Source organism: Panthera pardus, unplaced genomic scaffold (genome assembly GCF_024362965.1).
Source record: "Panthera pardus isolate Hobbes unplaced genomic scaffold, ASM2436296v1 HiC_scaffold_22, whole genome shotgun sequence".
Lineage (NCBI taxonomy): Eukaryota > Metazoa > Chordata > Mammalia > Carnivora > Felidae > Panthera > Panthera pardus.
The window spans coordinates 61445396-61471458 of NW_026526788.1; the positions used below are offsets into that span (position 1 = coordinate 61445396).

At 37.4% G+C, this 26063-nt stretch overlaps 1 protein-coding gene across 2 annotated transcripts in view; it reads left to right on the top strand.

Annotated features, from left to right (window-relative positions):
- The first annotated feature begins 1462 nt into the window (after nucleotides 1-1462).
- The window catches only part of SLK (STE20 like kinase), a 56071-nt gene continuing 31470 nt past the window's right edge, over nucleotides 1463-26063 (top strand). The window contains exons 1-4 of one of the 2 annotated variants that reach the window (XM_019459347.2): nucleotides 1463-1746; nucleotides 20575-20739; nucleotides 22919-22967; nucleotides 23311-23460. In XM_019459347.2, coding sequence (XP_019314892.2) covers nucleotides 1597-1746; nucleotides 20575-20739; nucleotides 22919-22967; nucleotides 23311-23460 — 514 coding nt within the window. In that variant the 5' untranslated portion in view covers nucleotides 1463-1596. The remainder of the gene's footprint in view (nucleotides 1747-20574; nucleotides 20740-22918; nucleotides 22968-23310; nucleotides 23461-26063) is intronic. The other variant, XM_019459349.2, reaches the window with a different exon arrangement.

The window sequence follows — 26063 nt, forward strand, 5'->3', positions numbered from 1 at the left end:
CTTCCTTCCTTCCTTCAAGGGATCTGCCTTCTCATTATGCGCCAGGAATGTTGCTAGGTTCTTGGATACCAAAACGAGCAACAAATCACTGTCCCGAAACAGCTCTCTTCTGCAGGAGGAGGGGAAGGTAGGTCATCAAGGGCGGATTCCAGCTAACGCCCACATCGCCACACTAGGCAGTCTGTCACTACTGTTGTCCAAGGGGGCCGGAACCAGGTCAGGAAGTGAAGTTCTTAGCTCAGATGGAGTCACGAAGGGTGGCACCAGGGTGGTTACGACTGTGGAAGTGGCCAGAAGGGAGTGTCCGTGGTCATAACTTGAGAAGCGGGTTTAAGCAATTTTTACGTATCTATGCCTCTCTTACCTGTACACTTGTACCAACAGCAAGAACTAAAAGTGAGCCCTTGCCTGTTCATGCAGCATGCCAAGGGCCTACATCTACTGCCTCATTTATTCCTCGCCACAAGTCCTCCAGGTAGAGACTATTAGGGTCTGCATCTCACCATGAAGAAACTAAGGCTCCGAGAGGTTACCTCCCCAAGGTCACAGAGCTGGTAAGCTCTGGCTTCAGAGTTCCCAACCACAACACATAGTGCCCTCTCACAGTACTTTGGGACCCGTTAGAGAGAGAAAAGATCCACTTTCCGGCCCCAAGCGGCAGCTCGGCTTTCACTCTACAAATTTTCCAGATCCAGAATGGGGGCAACATCCGCTAGCACAACCAAAAGGGTCGTGCCCACCGGGGAACTCCACCAGAGCGGTGGGCTGACAAGGATTTGGGGGCTTGCCGGGGCAAACCTAGAGCAACCGTCAAGGAGTGACGAGCACGGGCTCCCGCAACACACCCCACTCCCGGCGCCAGCTAGCCCCTGCCGGCCGCCAGCACACTGAGCTCAACGCGCGTGCGCGGGGCCAGAGGGGACGCCCCCGCGCGAGCGCGCAGTGAGCGGGGCGCGCGGCGGGAGCGCGGGCGCGCTGCGGCGTCGGCGTCTACGCGCGCTCCAGGCCGAGGCTGTGTGGGCTGGGGAGGGAGCCAGGCGGCGGCGGCGCCTCAGAACCGAAGGGACGCGCGGGCCTCGCGCCGCGGGAGCAGACGGCTGTGGAGGAGACCTTGGGCTCGCGTCCGGAGGCGAGAGAGCTCGGCCTGTCGACTGCCCGCTTCAGGGGCCGCCGGCCGCGTCCCTCGCCCGGAGTGGCCGCCGCCCCGGGAGACTCGCCGTGACACGGGCCTAAGCCGCGGCGGCCGCGGACGTCCGGACCTCTCGGACCGGGTCGGGTCGGGGCGAGCGTCCGGGCAGGTGCCGCCCCCTGAGGGCCGGCCGGGCGCGCGGCGCCTACCCGCGCGGCCCGCGGGCCGGGCTCGGCAGAGGGGCCGCCCGCGCAGCACCCCCCGCCCCCACCCCCTCCTGCCCGTGGGCCGGAGCCCGAGTAGCGCGCCCCGCCCTCCCCGGGCACGGCCCGGCCGGAGCGGCGGGAGCCGGGAAAGCCCGCGCCCGGCGCCGCCCGCCGGGCTCGCGCGGCGAGGAGGGAGGAGAAACTTTGCTTTTTATTGTTGCTTTTCGTGCTTAAGTGCGAGGAACTCTGCCGGGAGGAAAAATGTCCTTCTTCAATTTCCGTAAGATCTTCAAGTTGGGGAGCGAGAAGAAGAAGAAGCAGTACGAACATGTGAAGAGGGACCTGAACCCCGAGGAGTTTTGGGAAATTATAGGAGAACTGGGCGACGGAGCCTTTGGGAAAGTGTACAAGGTAAGAGGGAGAAAACGGGAAGTTGCACTTACTTGTAAGACAAAACAGCCACCGGTGCGGAGTGGCACGAGGAGTTCTCGCTCCCCTTGTCCCTTTCCTGCCTCTTGCCCCTTCTTTTTGCCTTCGTCAAGGTGCGTTAGAACTTTATTTGGGTTTATCATCCAAGGAGCAGCTAAGACAGTGGAGCGTAAGGTTGAACAAAATGGGGCCTGCATGTAGCTCAAAGAGAGATTGCTAAAGGGAGGCCGGGTTGCAGAGGCTACTCTGTCAAACTTTAAAGGAAGTGAGGTGTTCTTTAATTTCAAGGAGGGGTCTGCTCATAGCCCTCAAGTATTTTAAAATCAGACGCTCAGTGTGCTTTTCAGTGGATTTATGTTTGCTTACGAGCTGTTTGCGTTCGTTTAGGTATGCTTGTGCCGAAGCAGTTCCCTCTTTAGCATCCAGGGCTTGTATCTGGTTTTATCTGTCGCTAGTACGTAACCCATCTTCTGAGATGAGAGCAAAGTGCTCCTTGCAGGCTAGTCTTCAGTTGGTTGCTTGACAACATGCTATAAAATGGAATGGAATTTCTGAATTTTCCAGAAGGAAACCTGCATCTGGTACTGGTTTCTAAACATAATTACAGCAAGCGTGGAGTAGAAGTCACTACCAGCGCTTAAAAAATTTAAAAAATACGTACACACCCATCTTTTAATATATATATATATATTTATACATAAATATATATATAAATTTTTTATATAATAAATTTATATATAAATTATATATAAATATTTATATATAAATATATAATAAAAATATATTTATTATATATATTTATTTCAGTAGAAAGAGTTTTGATGTTTCAGCGTGAAGGCATTGATGTTAACTGTTATTTCATAAGCAGTATATGAATGATGTCACTGGAATATTTTCATCCTGAAGGGTGAGGTTTTTCTGAGACACAGTTCAGGAGGAAGGACCCACAGGGTTGCCTAGAAGTGAAGCCATAAATAACTGACGTTTACACAGGACTTTGTAGTTTTCAGGGCACTTTCTCATAATTCGGCCCCCGCCAAAGGCCTGTGAGGTAGGCAGGTCAGTGGTATGTATCTACATTTCACAGATGCGGACACTGAAACTCAGAAATGTTTCTAAGTCACCCCAGTCAGTCTAGATTTGAACTCCAAATTCTGGCCCTGTGTTTACTGCTGTTTCTCACTTTAATGTCCACTGGTAGAAATGATAGTATTTTTCTCCTTTGTGAGCACCATCATACTTTTGCCTTTGCCCTGCCTCAAACGCATCTCACAGCTCCCAATCCTTCCCATTTTCCACCCAGGCTGAAATAGCCACTCCTCTCTCTGTGCTTTCAAAACACATTGTCACATGGCTGCTGTAGCATTTGTTACATATTATAGTTAATGATAAGAACAGGCCCAAGATGGTGATATACAGTTGGGTTCATCTGTTGCCGTAGCTCATAGTGCATCTCTCTGTATTAATTTGTTGAATTGAAAGAATGTATGTTACCTGCATGTGAGTTCTGTGGAAGCTATCATACTCTGGGAAACTTGGCGAAATAAACGTCCTGGTTTGTGTGGAGGGTAGAATACGGGCTGCAGCAAGAGCTTACAGCACAGTGTAAGATACTTAGAGTACAGTGTAAGAGCTTTTAGTGCTGTGGGAAGATCACTCTTGGGAGTCAGGAATTGGGTTGCAGTGCTGGCTGCCACAAACCAGCTTTGTGGTCTTGCACCTTCCTTTTCTTAGCTGGAGAATCATGGGTATCCCTAGACGTTTGTTTAGCTTCCTTCACTTCGTTAACATTACTGTGAGTATGCAGTTACCTAAGGCAAAAATAAATCCTCAAGGCACCTGGAATGCAGTAGTTAGAAGGTGGTAGGTGATTATGAACAGTATTCATGGTATAAATGTTTTATCAAATAGAAACAGTGTAGTATTAAGACCCTGGCTGTGGAGTTGGGCTGTATCTGGGCTCTGTCAGTGGCAGCCTGTGACCTTGGACAAGTTACTCAACCGTTCCATGTCTCACTTTTCTCATAAGACTTGCTCCTCAGTCTGTTGAGAATTAAAGGACTAAATGTAAGGCATATGGGAAGGGCTCAGCAAGTGGTAGGAATTACTATTATGTTTAGGACTCAGAAGCAAGATACGGTTTGGGACAGGAAAAGAGGCCTATGAAGATACTAAACCATTTTCTTGTTTTCCCAGGGCACAGACAGATTGTGGGGACATACTCATAATGCTCAGTGATTTAATTCTTTAATGACACTTTCTGCAAAATGCAACACATCTTCCTATAATGAAACATCAATTGAAAATTTTCTGAAAAATAAGCAACTTACTCTATATAGTTGAACACTGTAAAATTGTGTCAAAGGTAATATTTGTGGGCTTGATGACTATTTTAGTGTGACATTGGAAGAACGTGAGTTCTTTGCATTTTACTTTTTCATTTCACAATTCTATGCTTCTGAGGAATGAGCTCTGAGATTTTATTTTAAAAGAAAATTTAAAATTTAAACTTACCTGGCCTGTTGTGCAACTTTTTCCTAAAAACTTTTGTTTTCCAAGATCTCTAGAAATTCTAAATCTATATATTTCCTCTGTGTGGAGGAATAAGCTATCAAAGCTTTATATCATACGTACAGTAGTATGCGGTAGAAAACTTTCAAAAATTGATTCAAACTATCATTTGCTTGTAAAAATTAGTAACTGTCACCAAGATTAAATGGTAAATAGGTAATCATCTTGTGTATATAGTTTATTTGAAACATTTTTTTCTATCATATAGTTGTATTCCTTCCATTCAGTTCAGCACTATATAACTCTGTAGCAGTTACTTTCTTGTCTGAAAAATCGTCACTATTTTAAACTTATTTTTGCTTTTTAATGTGGTATTGACATATAAACAAAGTTATATAATATCACAATTTTTTATGTTTGGATTTTTGTTGCTTTTAACAGAAAAAAAAAATGACATAAAGTTACGTATTAAATGGAAGCTGAATTCCTGACCGTGTGCTGGATGAGTGATTCTTTTTATGGCTCTGATGGGCAAGTGCCTTTTTAAAAAAATAGTGAGATACATATGTGCTGTTCATGTTTATCGCTTAGACCTGTAGTTTATTTCCATTCTCAGAAATAGAAGTAGAATTGGGTTATAGAGTAGCATATCTTTAATTTCACTAGTGATACCAAACTATATGAATTTACGTTCCCACTAGGAACGTATAAGAAGTTTCTTTCTTTGTATTTTTGCCTACAGTTGGTGTTGTCAGAATTTTTAATTTTTGACAATCCAATGTTATGTTTTTCATTATTGTTTTAATTCATCTTTCACTGACTATTAATAAGTAATTCTTTTCATAGGTTTATTGGTAATTTGGATTTCTTCTTTTGTGTTCAAGTTTTTTCATGTTCCTATCGGATATCCTTTTATTGTTTATTTGTAGTATATTCTGGATTTTAACCATTTGCTGGTTATGGTTATGGCAGATACATTCTTATTCTCTGGCTTGTCTTTTCAGTTTCTTTATGGTATCTTTTTATGAACAGGAAGTTCTTGATTTTAGTGTGGTGTAATTTGTCAATTTTTTTCTTTTCAGTTAATACTTTTTGTATTATGTTTAAGAAATTATTTCCTAACCTGAGATCATGAAGATAACCACTTGTATTATCTTCTAAAAGGTTTGTAGTTTTGCCTTTGACAGTTAGGTATACAACCCACCTAGAATAGGTTTTTGTAAATGGTTTGAGGTAGGGGTCCAATTTCATTTTTTTCCTCATCTGAATACCTAGTTATCCCACCACCCATTATTGGGGGTAAACTATCTTCTTACTGCTCTACAGGGTCCTGTCTATTATATAATGTATCTGTCTCTATGATCTTGATTGTCTCCATTGATGTGTTTCTGTTCCCATACCAATATCTCACCATCTTAAGTAGGAAAGCATTAAAATAGATTTATGCTAGAGTACAGCTTCCTCATGTTCTTCATCAACAGTATCTAGTATATTGGCTCTTGGTGCTTGTATGGATATTGTAGACTTAGCTTAAGTTCCACAAAATTCTACTGTGGGTTTTTTTTTTTTTTTTTGAGGGATGATTTTGAAATCAATTTTGAAAAAATGAACATCTCTATGATATTGAGGCTTCCTATCTGTGCATATGTTTTCTCTCTAGGTCTTCTTCAGTATCTCTCAATAATAGGTTATAAATTTTCTCCCTAGAAGTCTTGGGAGCTCAAACTACTTCAAGAGTGTCTTAAATGTTTTATTTTTCCTATTGGAGTTTCCTCCTTGATTTGGTTGTATACAATCATCAGTAAGTCGTCTGAGAAAGGATCCACAAAAGGTACATTTTTTAAAATGTTGGATGTTTGAATATATCTTTATTATAATGTCATACTTGATGTATAGTTTGGTTATAGAATTCTAGGTCAAAAATAAGGGTTTTTTAGAATTTTAAGGACTTTTTCCATTCATTCCCGTTTATCTTCAAGCGCTGATGTTAAAAGTCCCATACCATTTTGTTTAGTGATTCTTTGTGATCTTTTTCTTTTCATCGTTTTTAAGATTCTCTTTTTATTCTGTTTATGGTGATGTACTTTGATATAGGTTCTTTTCCCCCTTTCATCTTGCTGGCCTCTTGGTTAGTTCTTTCAATCCAAAAACCTGTATTCTTTGATCCTGTGACTTTTTTTTTAATGTTTATTTTTGAGAGAGAGAGACAGACAGACAGACAGAACACAAATGGGGGAGGGGCAGAGAGAGAGGGAGACACAGAATCCAAAGCAGGCTCCAGGCTCCAAGCTGTCAGCACAGAGCCGAACGCGGAGCTTGAACTCATGGACTGTGAGATCATGACTTGAGCTGAAGTCAGAGGCTTAACTGACTGAGCCACCCAAGCGCCCTGAGTCCTGTGACATTTTTATGTGTAATTTATTTGAACCACCCCTCTAGGTAGTGGTTCTTGCTATGGTCTCAGGATTTCCGTTGTTTCTAAATTCATTAGGTACTTATATCATACTTGTATTCTCAGGGGCATTTGAGACACTTGACCAATTCTTTAAAAACCTCAACTTTTGGTTTTTAGATCACCATATTCTTGATATTTTTCCCACTTGTGTCTCTACTCCTCAGACGCTTTTGCTGGCTCTTCTTTCTCTTTCTGACTTTTAAGTGTTGGGATTTCACAGGACTTGGGTGTAGGTCCCCTTCTCTTTTTCTTTTCCTATGAGAATCCATCTTCTCCTATGGCTTCAATTACCATCTAAATGCAATTTATGTCTCTACCCCAAGGCCTCCCTTTTGAACTCCTGACCCATGCAGCCAAGTATCTGTTAGAGATTTCCGCTTAGATATCTCATAGTTTTCTTAAACAACAAGTCCAAAACATGAACTAATTGAACTCGTGATGTCAGCTCTGTATTTGCTTCTTTTATGTTTTCCATTCAGTAATTGGCATCTCTGTCTACCAGTTGCACAGACCAGAGACCTGAGGTCATTCTTAACACCTCCTTCTTCCTTACCTACCAAACCCAATTAATCACCAAGGCTTGTTAATTCTATCTATTAAATATTTCTTGGGGCGCCTGGGTGGCTCAGTCACTTGATGTGACTGACTCTTGTGTCTGACTCTTAATATTTGCTTAGGTCATGATTTCATGGTTATGAGATTGAGCCCCATGTCAGGCTAGTGCCTAGCATGGAACTGCTTGGAGTTCTCCCCCTCTCTCTGTACCCTAGCTGGCACGTGCTCTCTCTCTCAAAATAAATAAACTGAAAAAAATATTTTAAAATATTTCTTGAATCTGTCTCCTTTCTTCACTGTCATAATACTAGTCAAAACTGTCACTACCTAGACTTTTGCAAGTTATTGGTTTGTTTCAGGCTTCATATATATGTAATCATATATGTGTTCTCTTGTGTCTGGCTTCTTTTGCTCCACAGTTTCATTTTTTTTTTTTTTTTGTATAGGTACCCATTTGTACCAGCACCATTTACTGAAAAGACCATCCTTTCCTTACTGCTTTGTGGTGCCTGCATCATATATCAAATGTTCATATATACATAGTATGTATTTCCATGATGTTTATTATTTCTTTAGGACAAATTCATAGAAGAATTGCTAGGGCAAAATAAATGATAATTTATCAATGGTTACTGTGAAATTATCCTAGAAAGGTTGTGCAAATTTATTTTTCAATTAATTTTTAATCACACAAAGAATTTCTATTTATTGTAAAAATTAACTTATTAGAAATAAAGTTAGTTTTCTTTGACCATTACTCCAATTATTGTTCCTTCTATTATCTCCCTAGTTGTACCTGTTATTATCTGTTTCATGTACATGTTTCCATATTTTTTTTATGTACTTATGTATATGTACATAGGTTCTACCTACTTAGACAACCCAACAGTTGGTCTTTTTCTGTGCCTTTGTTCCTTAACTTGAATTCATTGTTAGCCCTTATCCTTTAAAAAAAAAGTATTTACTTTTTCAGTAGGCAAAAGAGTATCAGTTTATTTCATTTTCCAATTTTTTTTTATTTTACACATTTTTAAAATCTATCCATATTCTAATAGAGTTTGTTGATTTGTAAATATTTTTTATGTATTATGGAAATGAACACTTTATCATAGATGCTGCAGTGTATAGTTACCTTAGTTTATGGTACTTTTAAAAAAATTTTTTATATTTATTTATTTTTGAGAGTGCACGAGTGGGGAAAGGACACAGACAGACAGACTCAAGCAGGCTCCAAGCTCTGAGCTGTCAGAGCAGCACCCCATGCAGGGCTCAAACTCATGAACCATGAGATTATGACCTGAGCCAAAGTCAGATGCTAAACCAACTGATCCACCCAGGCACCCCTTTTTGACATAAAGATGTATTCTTTTCCTTATTCTACAAAACCTGTCAATATGATACTTTTTTTTCTTTTTGCTTTCATGCTTAGAAAAACCTTCCCTACCCAGAAATTAGATAAATGTTTATCTATATATTCTTCTAGACTTCTTGATAGTTCAGTTATAAGGAATTTTACTTTTTGTTTATCTGAAATTAATTTTCTCTGTGGATTGATATGAGGCTCTCTTTCTACCCAAAAAACTAATAATGTAATCATTTCCAGAAATTTAAATGCTATTATTTTGAAAATATAGCAAAGTATAAAAAATACATAAAAATAATTCTACCATCCAGATAACTTCTGTTAGCAATTTTTTAAAAACTCAAGAGGGCATTAATATGGTTAGATTTTTGAGCACTATAAAAAATGATAAAATTGAACAATAAAAGACTTCCCACCAGTTCTTTTTCCCAAATGCGAAAGAATTGTCAAATGGGTTTGTTACTGGTAGTTATATTCATATCATAATTCTGGAACTACTTTTGTATATATCATAGGAATATTATAGGATAGAGCAAATGAGTTATGTTGATTGTTTTGAAAATATTTATTTATTTTTGAAAGAGAGAGTGCAAGCAGGGGAGGAGCAGAGAGAAACAGAGGGGCAGAGAATCTGAGGCAGGCTTCAGGCCCTGAGCTCTGAAGCAGGCTCTGAGCTGTTAGTGCATGTGGGGCTTGAACTCATGAACCGTGAGATCATGACCTGAGCTGAAGTCAGATGCTTAACTGATCAAATCACCCACGTGCCCCAGTATATTGATGTTTTAGAAATTAGGGTTGAAATTCTGGGAAAAAGGAGTTAGAAACTTGGAAAGGAGAAAAGATAAGAAAGAACCCTGTGATACTGATTTTTGAATTGGAAGTTTCAGTTTGAACTTGAGATAGTACACACACACACACACACACACACACACACATTCCTGTTTTCCCTGAAATGGCCTAGAAATAATTATATTATAACTAGCATTCCCAGCTCTTGGCTTCTAAATACCATTCCACAGTAAGAAGAACCAGGGCTCATTGAAATGACTAATCCAGGTCTGGGGTAGGGAAGTACAGAAATAATTGAAAAGTGAAAGCTTTCCCACTAGTCCTTTTTTCCCAAAGGAGCCTGGAATATCTTATACCAGAAAGCATGGACATGCTCAAAAATTAACGGAGACATGCCAAATGTTCAGGGTAGTTTGAACAAATCTATCAATGATAAAATAACAACTTAATAGAATAATGGTAGTTAATATATAAAGATTGATAAGATTGGAAAAACCACTATTTTGCAACCATACTATAATAATTTAGGCAAAGATTATTGACAGATGCTAAGATCATTGTGTGAAAAGTTTTGGAGAGCAGGATTTATATACATGGTTTGAAATTATCACCCTTTAAAGGTACTTTTTACAGTAGAGAGATGTGATGGATACTGTCTTAAGTGATCACATCTAAGGTTAATCACCAGTAATAGGACAAAGTGTCATTACGTGTCTTCTAATGTAATTTGATGAGAAATATATAATCACCTAATGCAGTATTCTTGTCAAAAATAGTTAACTTGAATCTAATATGAAGAATAATCAGACAAATCCAGATAGTGGGACACTCTACAAATAAATGGTTTGGGTTTTTTAAATGTAAGCAATGAAAGATTTTTCAAAGACATTTGAGGAAATTTAAATATGGAGTATATATTAGGTATATCTATTAAATTCTTTTGGCATGATAATTGTAGTTATGTTGGAAAACGTCTTTGTTCTTGGTGGACACATGCTGAAGTTTTGGGAAGTGGAATGTAGCTTACTTCCAGATGGTGTAAGTAAAAAAGGAATGCCTGTATGTGTGTGCTTGTGTGTACATATCTATATGTAAAATGTATGTGTATGTATGATTTGTGTGAGAATGAGAGTACCAAATGTGACAAAATGTTAACAATTGGTGACTCTTGGTGAGGTGTATAGGTATATGAATGTTTACTGTTCAGTTCATTCATTTTCTCTGTAGGTTTGAATTTTTTAAAATAAAGTGAGAGGTCATATTTTATCGTTTAAAAATTTTTAATTGACATACAACATTATATTAGTTTCAGGTGTACAACACAATCACTCTATATGTGTATATGTTGAAAGTAATCACAATAAGTCTAGTTAAGATTTGTCACCTTACAGAGTTACAAAAAAAATTTCTTGTGATGAGAACTTTAAAAATATTTTTGTCATGTTTATTTGTTTTTTTAGAGAGAGAAAGGGAGGGAGGGAGGGCGGGCAAAGAGAGAGAATCCCAACCAGGCTTGTGCTGTCAGTGAGGAGCCAATGCAGGGCTCAAATCCACAAACCATGAGATCATGACCCAAGCTGAAATCAAGAGTCAGACGTTCAACCAGCTGAGCCACCCAGGTGCCCCAATGGTGTATTACATGTTTAAAAGTTGTTCTGTGCTGACAGCTCAGAGCCTGAAACCTGCTTCACATTGTGTGTCTCCCTCTCTCTCTCTCTGCCCCTCCCCCTCCCTCCCTCCCTCCCTCTCTCTCTCTCTCTCTCTCTCTCTCTCTCTCTCCCCCCCCTTCCCTTCAAAAAAATTTAATAAAAATGTTAAAAGTTGCTAAGAGACTAGATCTTAAAAGTTGTCATCACAGGGGTGCCTGGGTGGCTCAGTTTGTTGAGCATCCCGACTCTTGGTTTCGGCTCGTGTCACGATGTCATGGTTTATGAGTTTGATCCCCGTGTCTTCTCTTTGTTGACAGCATGAGCCTGCTTGGGATCTCTCTCTCTCTCTCTCTCTCTCTCTCTCTCTCTCTCTCCCTCCCCCTCTCTCTCCCCCTCTCCCCCTCTCTCTCTCCCCCCCCCCTCTCCCCCTTCCCCACTGAATGTTCACTCTTTCTGTCTCTCTGAAAATAAATAAGTAAACTTACAATACAGCATTGTTAATTCTAGTCACCATGCTGTACATTATATCCATGTAACTTATTATTTTATAACTGGTAATTTGGTACTTTTGACCTCCTTCCCCCATTTCTCCTACCCTTACCCCCTGCCTCTGGCAACCACCTGTCTGTTGTCTGTATCTGTGAGCTTGGTTTTTTGTTTGTGTTTTTAGATTCCACATATCAGTGAGATCATATGGTATTTGTCTTTATCTGACTTTTTTCACTTAGCATAATGCCTTCAAGTTCCAACCATGTTGTTACAAATGGACCCACATAACCTGGGTCATACTTTTAAATACTCTTCTGCACCATTACTTTATTTCACTTAACAGTTTCCCTTTTCACATTTTTTTCTCCCTCCATATATTCATTTTTTCTCTCTCTTTTTCTATGAAAGGAGAAAGAAAGTCTCCTTTCAGTCAAGTAATTATTTTATGCTGTTAAAGTTATTTGGCATTTATTAAATATTATGCTTTCTACTCAATACCACATGAAGTCTAAATTCCTAGCACATAGACATTTATGTTTTAAAGAGGTAACTGAGACTTAGGATTGTAAAAATAACTTTAACATGCTGGCTTTTCTTTTTTCTTTCCTTGTAAAATTCATGGTGAGTTCCTTACCTTAACACCATGCATTTTAGTCCTTTATAATTTTAGATTTCAGAATATTTGTGTGGAAATTATCATCCCTAATATATAAAAACCTTTATTTTTCTTGAAATAAGTGAGAAGACTGTGTGATCTGAGAAGTGGTGAAACATTTTGGAAAGTACAGGTTTAGCCAATGTTATCTTATTATTGACATCATTTTGTTGGTGGTTATCTTGACCGATCAATGACTAAGTTTTGAATAAATAACCAGAACATGGGATGCTTGAGTGGCTCAGTCGGTTAAGCATCTGATTCTTGATTTCAGCTCAGGTCATGATCTCAAAGTTTGTGAGTTGGAGCCCCACATGGGGCTCTGTGCTGACACTGTGGAGTATCCTTGGTATCTCTCTCCCTTTCTCTCTGCCCCTCTCCTGCTTGCATGCATTTGCTTGCTCTCTCTCAAAATAAATGAATTAACTTTAAACAAAAATAACCAGAACAATATAAATAAAATGGTGTTTTGGAATATAAAGAGAATATAAGGTATATTCCTTTCACTTTTGCAGAATTGAGAAAATGACATTAAAATGGTTTTTTGAGAAAGGATTTCTGTAATACTTTACAGAAATTATGGAAAGCGCATGTACAGTCAGTACTCATTATTTGCAGATTCTCTATTTGTGAATTTGTCTGTTATTAAAATATATTTGTAGCCCCAAAGTCTGTACTCCGTGCTTTCAGTCATTTGCATGTATGTGCAGAGCTGCAGAGAGTGAGTGTGCACATTCCCAGCTGAGATGTAACAGAGTGACACTCTACCTTCTTGTTTCAGCTCTCACACAGCTTTGACCGGAAGATGAGAGACAGTAGAGGGCAGTGCAGTGTAGTGTAAGAAGTCTGGTTTTGGTCCCATTTGGATGGGATTTGAATTGTAACTGTACACCTATTTTGGGGCTGCCTCAAGCAAGGCACTTCTGAATCTTGTTTTCTCCTTTGTAAAATAAAGAGGATGGAATCTCCCAGGATGAATTATTTTTAGGATATAAGGTTATAATCTATATAGGATATGTTTGTTTGTGTACATATTTCTCCTAGGAGCAATGGGTCAGTATTTGCTAACAGTGTTCATGCCCATAACTACTTTACGTCTATAGCGACTTTAGAGAACATAACTACCACAAATAATGGAAATCAACTGGATGTCTTTACTAAGTGATGTTGAATAATTTTACTTATTTGACCCTTGTTCCTATCAAAATCTTACCAGGACTCTGAAGAGATCACTAGAAGTAGCATATAATCGAAACAGGTAGGAAACAGGTAGCAGTAGTATCAAGAGTCAAACCGTATGTTTTCTTCAGTGCTGTTTCCTCCCTTCTCACTTAACAGTTCTTTGGAACTCTAGATATTTATTACCTAGATACTTCATACTACTCTGTTCCTTCATTCTCTCGTCTGTCACCCTGATCATTTTAGAAGGATTATGCCAACTATTAAATTATTGTTTTTCAGCTCCAAACACACCCTTCTCTGCCCTGCTTTGTAATACTATCGTGAGATTCTGCAGAACTCATTTCTACCTTGCCAGACGCTCACTTTTAGGTTTCACAAGTACGGGGTGCTAGGGGGAGGCTGCAAGGTGGAGGAGGAAGAAGGGACTCGCGCCTTTCTCTCTGTTTCTTGAGGGCTCCCTGTCTGCTTTTCTGTTAGTGTGACCACCATTCTGGTGGGCTTCTTCATCCTAGCAACAGCAGTTTCTCTAGATAGCAGCAGTTGAATCCAGTTAATAGTTTTTCCGGTACTCAAGAGCTGGCCTCATCGTAACCCTTCATAACACCAGCTGCAGTTGGCTAGCCCCCCTTCCTCAAAAGGTACCCCAGTCCCATAGGACCCCTCTTCCAAAATCAGAGAGGTTGACACCAGCTGAGCAGCACTCTCCTCAGGGATCTGAGTTTCAGCTGTTTAGAACCTTCCCTGCAAACCTCTGGATTTTAATAATTCCAGTCTCTTACCTTGACTCTCTAGTCCTGTGGGTGGTAGCTTTTCCCTGTAGTTGTTACATCCCTCATTTTTCTCATTCTTTATCTTTTTAGTTGTCTACATATCAACATAATTAATAATGACATTGTCTCTATTAAAATATATTGATTTCTTCCTGTGGTGGGGCCTTTTCTGATACAAAGATTAAATAAGTTAATAAGTGGAGAGTGCAGAGAGCAATGTTTGGTGCAAGGTAACTACTCAGGGAATAATATCATCTAAAACTTAATGGATATTATTATATAGACTATCATACTTGGAAGAATTTGAGATTTTTATAACCTGTTTCTTTGCAAAACACTAAAATTTCCAGTTTAACTACATAGCTCAAAAAACATAATCATTGAATTTATTAATCTTGATATGCTTGTCATCTTCTCGTGAGGTCTAACTTAACTACCCTATTTAAATTGTAACTTCTTCCCTGTGTACCTGCCCACTCAGCCATCTCCTCATCTTTCTTATTACCTTATTTTTTCCATAGTATAATTACTAACATATTCTTTATTTACCTATTGACTATCCTCTCCCCACAGTTATAAGTATCATGAGGGCAGAGAGATTTTTGTATATTCTTTATATTGTCCGTATCTGGAACAGTACCTGACACATAGAAGGCATTCAATAAGTATTTATTGAAAGAATGAATTGATTTTAGCAGATCAACTCTTGAGTACACTTTCAGTAGATCTTTATACTGTGTTTCTTTCCTACAACCGATGTTTGTGGAGTGTTTGTGTTTCTACAGCTCTGACTAGTGTCTTGTATGTAGTTGATGTTTATGAACTATAATTTTGATTGTTTGGTTTTTGTATTTTGTTGTGGTTGTGTATCTTTATACACTGGACAGTTAGGGTCTTACCTCTTGGTAGGAGGAGGAATAAATACCTTTGAACTCTCAGCCTTTAGATAAATCATCTAAATCAGTAAATCACTCTCAGTGATTATTGAAGTGATTGAATTAATTTCTCTCTCTTTTTATTTTTTGTCTTTTAGATTCTTTTTAATTAATTTGTTCATTTTTATTTTTTGGTCTTCCCCTTTTGATTGACTAACACTTTTGTGTTACTAAAAAAGTCATCTATATTTTCTGTGCTGGTGTTTCAGTTGCCAGCTGAGAATTGTATTGAAATATATTTCTCATTATATAAGTATGAAAGAGCTTTAGAAAATGTAGGAATATAGAAAGAAAATAAATGAAGGTTTAAAAATCACTTATATTCTTACCACCCAGGAAATAACCACTGTTAAAACAAGTATAATATAAGAGGATATAGTTTTTACCCTGCTTCTTTTAGAACATGCAACCAGTTCAGGAAACTCATTGTTTTCCCTGTAGTCACTTACTTGTTTATATAATGTAGCCAGGCTTTATTCATGATCCATGAAAATAAAAACATACTGATTTTTAAGTGATCATGACTGATCTTTGAAAACTTTTTATCAGAAGTTATATCTTATTTATCTGTTTATGAGAGAGGGGAGAGGGAGAGAGAGAGAGAGAGAGAGAGAGAGCGAGCGCCAGGGAGGGGCACAGAGAGAAGGAGAAAGAATCTCAAGGAGGATGTGGGGCTCGAACCCACGAACTGGAGATCATGACCTGAGCTGAAATCAAGAGTTGGACACTTAACTGACCAAGCCACCCAGGCACCCCAGTTATATCTTCTTTAAATTAATATCTGGGTATTCGTTATTCCATTATTAACATTTGTTTAGTTATTACATTAAATCTTTATATGAAGAATTTTTGTGCTTTTAGTTAGGTGAAGCTGTTTCTTTTTTTAACATTTTATTTGTTCAAAGTATAGTTTCACACATTTACCAGTATTTATTTCAATTTTGATTTTCCGAGTCCTCTAGAATCAGATCCTGATGAGTAATCAAGTTATTTCCAAGCAATAATGTAAGAGACACTATATTTTCTTAAGTTTATTTATTTTGAGGGTGGGGGAGGGGCAGGGAGAGAGGGAGAGAGAACCCCAAGCAGGCTCGGCACTGACAATGCCCCACTGTGGGGCTCAAACTCAGGAACCATGAGATCATGACCCGAGCTGAAGTCAAACTCTTAACTGACTGAGCCACCGCAGGCACCCTGACACGCTTTATTTTCTAATGTTACTTTTATTTATTATTTATAGTAAACCAAGTGGTACCATTGTTGGCTTAATTTTATCCACAGGAATGGAATAATGAAATTTGTTACTATAAAGAAGTTTAGAGAGGCTCCTGGCTGGCTCAATTGGAAGAACATGTGACCCTTGATCTTAGGATTGTGATTTCAAGCCCCAGGTTAGGTATAGAGGTTACTTAAAACTTTAAAAAATGTTATTTCTTAAAATAACTTTAAAGGTTATCTAGTGTTAATTATTTTTTCCATTCCACTTACAAGGCACATCTTTAAAATCTTAAAGGACATCAGTAGAAGCATGCAGAAGCAGGATGACTTTTAACCCCACATGGTCTCCTAAGGGCTCATATATTATAGTGTTGCTGTTCAAGGACAGCTCCTCTGGTCTTTTTCCTCCCAAAGTATTACAGTAAAATAGTGAGAGAACGGCTTACCTCTCACTGGCTTGTTTCCTCTGGCTCAGAAGATGATGAATTCTAATTATCATTGGCTCCAGTGTAGTCTCTTTCTTTGAGAGACAGACTTGATACCATGTTTCGCTAGTTATGACAGACTTTTTTACTTTTTGACATCTTTGGAAGGGATATGTCTTTTATCCAAAGATGCCTTCGTATTTTTGTTGGCCAAGGTGGAAGTCGTGCTCTCTTTGTCATTGCCTGTGCATTGTGAACTTAGTTGTATCCCTAGTGTCATGTAGTTGCAGCCCCTTGATGTTTCAATCAGTAAACTATTTAAGGGCCTTTGGAAGAAAGAATGTGAGGACTGATTGTTATCTAAAAATCTTGTAGCACCTGTGTTAAGATCAAGACAGTATCAGTATTATAATTGGAAAACGGGAGTCTATGGTTTCAAAGAAAATTTTGGTGACAGTAGTAGGGGAGCACTCTTTTAAGAAATGCTGCATCACCAAAGCTTTTAATGGCCAGAGAATGATGTCCTGTGGAAAAACACAGACATTAGATAACTGAGTGACAAAGTGTTTCAGAAGTGTTCAACTTAAATACCAAAAGGCGTTTAATTTCTTACGTATGCACAAGGAGAATGGATACATATTAACCATCTTTGAATGTGTCCAAAAGAGCTCTTTAAAAAGGTATAAGAATTCAAAATGATAAAATCTTGTCATAGTTTAATTGGCAGATTTTCTTCCTTAGTGGAACATAAGATAGTGGTGCATCTTAAAAGGCATCCTAGATTTGACAAAATGTGGTAGATCAGACTGTTCTTCTAGAGTGGTAGTGATGACCAGTATAAAGTTCTTTTTTTATCCAAAACATATTTTCTGAACCCTGAGCCTTAGGGTTATTTAATTACTTAAGTAGTAATTAGTATTACTTTTTACTTTTGTTTTTTCTTAAGTAAAACATAGCAACAATCTACTTAGGAAAATTACCATATACAGGCTGATACCTGCTTTATCTTTTCATCATCATTTCCAAGGTTAGATAATAGATCCCTAAGAAATCTCCCATATACTGATACAATTTTTGGTACTTTATGCATCTGTAAAAATAATCCATTCATTTAAAAAATTCAAACAGTATGAAAAATACAAAAAAAGTAAAAAATACTTGAAACTCCACCATTCTCACTGATGATGTCTCTCCAGATACTTCTTGTGCAGCTATTTGTATGTGAAAGTGGATGTATACTTTCTGTAAAATTGCTTACCTCTCATGTTTAGCAAGTTGCCTTTGTTCCATTCAGTGTTATATTACAGCTATTGTTACATCTGAAATATTGATTGATTAGTTATTGATTTTAATGGCTGCATAATTTTCCATTGTAGAACTGTGCTGAATTATTTAAGCAGGTTCCTGTTAATGGACATTTATGGTCATTCAGTTTTCTTTAAATAGTGTGTTGATGAATATTTTTGTGTATGCATATTTTTTATTTTATAAAATTATCTCCTTATGATAAATTCTTAAAAGTAGGATTTGGACATTATATATTGAAATTTTTATTAGTAGCTTTTAAAAGTTTGGTATTTTTTTAAAGGGTAATAGATGCAGTTTTGCTGAAGCAGTGATAATATATAATATTGAAATGTCTTTTAAAAACCTACTTAGTATTTTAAGATCTGATTCCTAATTTTTAAACAAATGATCTTGGCTCCTGTAGCATACTTGGAAACCTTTCATTTATAATAAATGGAAGTGAAAAGTTACTCAACCAAAGAAAGAAAATGGAAGAGTTAAAGTACTAAGTACAAAGAAAAATATAGAAAATGGAAAGAAAGAAAGAAAGAAAGAAAAAATGGAAAAGTTAACATACTAAGTATAAAGAAAAATAAACTGATGGAAAGATAGGAAAACTGGAAAGGGTAATAGAATGATTCAGATAAAGAAAGGGCTTTGGAAACAGACCTAGATTTGAATCCTGATTTTGCCTCTTACTGCATGACCTTGGGGAAGCTTTTTGATTTCTCCAAGTTTGTATGTCCCCCTCTAAGGATAATAACATACCACATAGTTGGTGTGAGGATTAAATAATAGGAATAATTATAGCTAACATTATTGAATTCTTACTATCTGTGGCAGGCATTTTATTAAATGTTTATATGTATTTTTTCACTTGGCTAATACTTATCTTAATTTTCACAAACTTGTGCGATGTTAATATGTTTTACTGATAAGGAAACTAAAACAGAGAGATTTTTTAAGTTGCCTCAGGCAACATAGTAAGTGGCAGAATCAGAATTTGAACTTTGTCTGACCAGTAGAGCCTGCAGTGTAAAACACTATTCTATGTGTATACAAAACACTTAGCACAGTGCATAGCATATGTGAGTTAATATACATGTTGAGGCTATCTTTTAAAAATAAGCATGTCAAGAGAATGAGAAGACAAGCCACTGACTGGCAGAAAATATTTGCAAAAACATATCTGATAAAGGATTGTTACTCAAAATATATAAATAACTCTTAAAACTGAGCAGTTAGAAAACCAACAGTTTCATTAAAAACTGAGCCAAATATGGGGTCCCTGGGTGGCTCAGTTGGTTAAGTGTCCGACTTTGGCTCAGGTCATGATCTCATAGTTCATGAGTTTGAGCCCCGCATCATGCTACGTGCTGACAGCTAACACCTGGAGCCTGCTTCGGATTCTGTGTCTTCCTGTCTCTCTGTCCCTCCTTGCTCGCTCTCTCTCTCTCTCTCTCTATCTCGCTCTCAAAAATAAATATTAAAAAAAATATTTTTTAAAAATGAGCCAAGTATCTGGACAGACACCTCACTAGAGAAGGTGGCCAGTAAGCATATGAAAGGATGCTTATATTATTATATGTTAGGAAATTGCAAATTAAAAAAGGAGAAACCACTGCATACCTTTAGAATGACAAAAAATGCATACTGACAACACCAAGTGCAGGCGAGCATGTGTGGAGCAACAGGAACTCTTGTTCATTGCTGGTGGGAATGCAAAATGGTACAGTTTGGCAATTTCTTATAAAACTAAACAGAGTCTTACCATATGATCTAGAAATTGTGTTCCTTGGTGTTTACCCAAAGAAGTTGAAAACTTAGGTCCACACAAAAACCTGCACATGGATGTTTATAGCAGCTTTATTCATAATTGCTAACACTTGGAAATATCCAAGATGCTTTCAGTGGATGAATGGATAAACAAACTGGCACATCTATATGTAATGGACTATTTAGTCCTAAAAAGAAATGAACTATTAAACCATGATAAGACATGAAGGAAATTTAAATGCATGTTACTAAGTGAAGGAAGCCAATCTGAAAAGGCTACATACTGTATGATTCCAGTTATGTGATAATTCTAGAAAAGCTAAACTGTGGATGCAGTGAAATGATCACTGGTTGATAGTGGTTAGGAAAAAGGGAGGGATGAATAACCTGAGCATAGAGGTTATTTAGAGCAGTGAAACCATTCTGTATGATATAATGGTAGATACATATCATACATTTGTCAAAACCCATAGAGTACACACTAAGAGTGAATCCTAATGTAAACGTGGTCTTTGGGGATGATGTGTCAATGAAGGTTCATCAGTTGTAACAAATGTACTACTGTGGGGCAGGATGTTGATAATGGGAGAGGCTGTGCATTTGTAGGGGCTGGGACTACATGAGAACACTCCAACTTTGCTGTGAACCCGAAACTACTCTAAAAAGATAAAGTTTATTTTAAAAAGAAAATAAAATTTAAAAAGTCAAGTGTACATTGTAAGTGTGACACTTGTGATGCTTTCATTTTTAGGCTCAGAATAAAGAGACCAATGTTTTAGCTGCTGCAAAGGTGATTGACACGAAATCTGAAGAAGAACTTGAAGATTACATGGTTGAGATTGATATATTAGCATCTTGTGATCATCCAAATATAGTCAAACTTCTAGATGCCTTCTATTATGAGAACAATCTTTGGGTAACTATTTTCTATTGATATTATTATAAGAGCCAAAATGAGTTAATTGTCTGAAAGAGATTTCTAAGTTGTGGTAGTCTATTTTATGTATTATCTCTTCTGTTTTATTACTTATGTTACTTGAATGGGAGTTGATCTGATGAGAGGGTCATTAACAACATAATTATCCTAGCTTCAGCAGATGTTCAGATGAATATTTCAAATGTTTATTTATTTCTGAGAGAGACAGACAGAGCACGATCAGGGGAGGGGCAGGAGAAAGGGAGACACAGAATCCTAAGCAGGCTCCAGGCTCTGAGCTATCAGCACAGAGCCTGACGTGGGGCTGGAACCCACGAACTGTGAGATCATGACCTGAGTCGAAGTTGGACGCTTAACCAGCTGAACCACCCAGGCGCCCCTCAAATGAATATTTCAGATTGTACAGTATTTCATGATTGTTTGACATTGGACCCAAACGGAGAAACTTGGTTAAGAATATTAAATTTTCTAAATTATGAAATTAAATGAGTTCTCTTGTTTGTAATTTAAATTTAGGCATTTAGGGGCACCTGGGTGGCTCAGTCGGTTAAGCATCCGACTTCCGCTCAGGTCGCGATCTCGCAGTCCGTGAGTTCGAGCCCCGCGTCGGGCTCTGGGCTGATGGCTCAGAGCCTGGAGCCTGCTTCCGATTCTGTGTCTCCCTTTCTCTCTGCTCCTGCCCCGTTCATGCTCTGTCTCTCTCTGTCTCAAAAATAAATAAGACGTTAAAAAATAAATAAATAAATTTAGGCATTTAAATTTTTTGGAAATTTGTTTTCTTAGAAATTGTTTTAAATTTCTTATCCTAAACTTTTTGTAAATCATGTAATAAATTACAGAATACTTATTAGAAATATTAAATATTTATTTTCTATTCACCAGACTCACCTTTGAATAGTAGTAGCTAAGGCTGAATATATAAATTTTGTTCATTTTTAGAAAACATTAGGCACAAGTGCATATAGAAATAAAATATTTATTATAATAGCTGGTCAACCATTTGCTCCAAACTGACACTCATTTAATCAAGATGGCTTTCTGAAATGGAGTTTCTTTTCTCCTTGAAGGAAAGTGTTATGAGAGAAATGCTAGGAGTATGTAGTAGAAGTAATATCTGATTGGAAATCAAAAGCCCTATATTTTTTGATCCTGGTGTTGCTATGTTGAATAAGTCAGTTAACCTTTGAGTGTATTTACTCATCTATAAGATGAGTAATGCCCTATTTTTCAAATGATACAATGAATTTGAAAACCATCTGTAACTGGCAAACACCTGTAAAAAAATAAGAGTATTATTATACAAAGGGGAAAAAGCAGGAAGCTACACAGTTTGACAAGCTAAGTAATTAAAAAAACTATCTTATAATTATCATCAGTGTGGTGTCCTCTAATATAGTTGTTCAGGGCTCTAGCAGAATGTTCCCAGAGATTCTAATGAAAATGAATTCCTAGATAATAACCAGATAAGATCTTTACTTGAGATTGTTGCAAAATAAAAAGTTGGACAACTGTGAGATATAGTCTAGTGGGAGAGATTGATATTAATTATCTATAATTAATAATTCAATGAATTATGATATATATAAAATTACAACTGTGATGGGATAAGAGAGAAATGTACATGGTGGTATATACCAGGGAGATCTGGGAAGGCCTCCCTCAGGATGTAATCATTGAACTATGATCTGAAGCTTTGTGTATGTCTGTGTGTGTGTGTGTGTATGTACGTGTGTCTGTGTGTATTTTAACTAAAAGAAGTCTCTTAAGTATTTTTAGGATTTATTCCTATTAGTAAAGTTAAAAAATAGATTTGATCACTTAAATCACAGTTACATTAAAAATGAGTATAATGAAATCTGTCGGTGGTAATGAGATGGATATATAATACTGTCCTGAATAAAAATTGTGTACCTAGTAATTTTAGAGAAGCAGGGACACTAAAAATGGTGATTTAAAAATGCACATGTGCCTACAATGTGTTCTCTTTGTGCTTTCTCAAAATGTATATCATTAAGACTCTTAACTCTTTAAACAAAAAAAAAACCCTTTATGGTCAGTGTAATATTGTTTCCATAACCTAGTTATTTATCTTTTTGCTAAATTGAAGAAAAAATACTCACTGTCATGTTAGACACGTGCTTTTTTTGTTTGCCTGCAGATCCTCATTGAATTTTGTGCAGGTGGAGCAGTGGACGCTGTGATGCTTGGTAAACATCTTTTTATTCTTTATTTTGTTTATATTTTAAGTTATTCTTAAAGGATTTAAAACATTTAATACATATATATCTTATTGAGTGAAGTTCAATAAATTAAGAAATCAGCTTAATTACATTTTATACTTTTAAATAATCATTACAAAATTTCTAAAATGAAATGTTAAATATATGAGGAAAAGTAATCTTTGCAGGTATTTAGTTCTTCTAAAATGAATTCATTGTAAAAAAAATAAATTCACTATGTGCAATCTTTGACAGTGATGGTAAAGATATATATATTGCCGATGTGTTTTCACTAGATAACAATGCAGATTTGTTTACCCTTTCCTTACAGAACTTGAGAGACCATTAACTGAGTCCCAAATACAAGTAGTTTGTAAACAGACTCTAGAGGCTTTGAACTACTTACATGATAATAAAATCATCCACAGAGATCTGAAGGCTGGCAACATTCTTTTTACCTTAGATGGAGATATTAAGTTGGGTAAGTTTCTTCCCTTAAATAAAACATTTGAATTTGTGCTGAGACTTTGCTCTATATGTATGTGACTTAATACTGTTCAGTTATGGCTTAAATATGTAAAACATGGAGAATTACTCCATGTTAATTTTTTAAATATTTAAATATAAATAAATAGTGGATAAATAATTATTCATTAACTCCCATAGTATAGACAACTAATGTAAAGATGCTTCAAAAAGAAAGGATGGATTTCATTTTCAAAAAGAAAGCTTTAAAAAGACTGGTTGGGGTGCCTGGGTGGCTCAGTTGGTTAAGCATCCAGCTCTTGATTTTGGCTCAGGTCTTGACCTTACCTTTCGTAGGATCTAGCCCTGCGTCAGGCTCCAGGCTGACAGTGTGGAGCCTGCTTGGGATTCTCTCTCTCTCTCTTTCTCTGCCTCTTCCCCACTCAATCTCGCTCTTTGTCTCTCTCTCAAAAAATAAATTAATTAAAAAAAATAAAAAGACTGGTTAATTATTTTTTACCGTAAATTTTTGTATGTAGACTTAATACTTATAAATGTAATACATTTAGAATATGAGCAGATATGTCAGACTGCTAACTTAGTTTTATCTTCATTTCCAAAACTCTAGTGGGTTTCTTTTCCCATGTTTAGTTTTATACTCTATTTTATAAATATGGAATCTTAGCTAAGCTAACAAAGTAGATCTGAAATGGATGCCTAAAATAAGTATTGAGGACTAGAATTTTTAATTTTGTTTTTTACATTGAGGAAATAACTTCATAAGAAGAAATAGATGTAGATTTTAGATGGAAAACGGATTAATTTCGTATGTACACACATACAAATGGAAGATACAGCCCTCTTTAAGTGCCCCCAAGATATGACTTTTTAAAATTTTTTTAATGTTTATTATTTTGAGAGGGAGAGAGACAGAGCACAGCAGGCGAGGGGCAGTGAGAGAGGGAGATACAGAGCACAAAGCAGTCTCCAGGCTCTGAGCTGTCAGTACAGAGCCCAACACAGGGCTCGAACTCACAAACCATGAGATCATGACCTGAGCCGAAGTCGGGTACTTAACCAACTGAGCCACCCAGGCACCTTGTAGATACAAATTAAAAAATATATATATCTAGTGCTGAAGGGGCGCCTGGGTGGCTCAGTTGGTTGAGCATCTGACTCTGGATCTCAGCTCAGGTTATGATTTCATAGTTTGTGAGTTCAAGCCCCATGTCTGGCTGTGTGCTGACAGTGCAGAGCCTGCTTGGAATTCTCTCTCTCTGTTCTGTCCTCCCTCTCTTTTTGCCCCTCCCTTGCTCATGCTCACTTGTTTGCTCTCTTTAAAAATAAATTAAAAAACTTAAAAAAGATAAGTAAAAATCTAGTGATGAAGTCTAAATTTGTGTAATTTGGAAGGACATGGAAAGGACAGAATATATTTAAAAGCCATCTTGATACCAGTGATCATAGTCATTTCACTTCACTTTTTTCATGACATCAAACAGGTATAATTTGATATACTAAATTTTAATCTTTTTATTATGAAATAAAGATACAGAAAACCACAAGAAATTGTGTAGCTTAGTGATTCTGTAGCATTGTAGATGATAGCTTTGTAACCGCCACCTAGGTCAAGAAATAAAACTTTGTCAGGCACCCCAGCAGCTGTTCCATGTGTCCCATCTGAGTCACTGTCCCTGTCTTCTCCACAGGTAACCTTTATCCTGACTTCTATAGTAATTACTTCCTTGCCTTTCTCTATGGCTCTATCACCTAGTGCTCATCTGTCAAGTTTAGACGTGCTCATATTTGAAATCTGATTTTCTTTTTAAGTCTCTTAATTTATAGGTCTCCCCTACCGGCCATCTCTTTCTTTCCTGTACATTTTATTTATGGTGTGCATTCCCATGAGTGCCAAAATTGGTTCTTTGGGGGCAAAAAAGATCTTAGATATTACAATGCTTAGTAACTCTGCAAAGGCCCACGCTACACAAACAGTATATCTGTGGTGTTAAAATTCCGTGGGGGATAAGAGGATTAGGAAAAAAATGTCTAAAAAGGCTCCTTAGGAGCATGATGATGAAAAAAAGGTTGAGAAACACTGATCTATGAGACCTAAGTGTTGGACCTGTAGAGTTTCCCTCAACCTGCATTTTGCTAATTGCATATTCATGATCATTTGTAGTAAGTTTCTCTGTGTATTTCCTTCAGATTTGCAGATAAATAAGGCCTCATCAGTCTCAAGTTTGTTTGGCAAGACTATATATAGGTGGTTTTGTGTCCTTTCATTGGGCGGCACATATGTTTTGCTTTTATTTTATTTTATTTTATTTTATTTTATTTTATTTTATTTTATTATTTTATTTTATTTATTTTATTTGCAGCTCTTGATGCATAATGCCTAGATCTGTTCTTTGAGTTGAAAAATGAATTGTCACTTTGTTTTCGTTTATTTTATTTTATTAAAAAAAATTTTTTTTTTTAACGTTTATTTATTTTTGAGACAGAGAGAGACACAGCATGAACAGGGGAGGGGCAGAGAGAGAGGGAGACACAGAATCGGAAGCAAGCTCCAGGCTCTGAGCCCTTAGCCCAGAGCCCGACGCAGGGCTCGAACTCGCA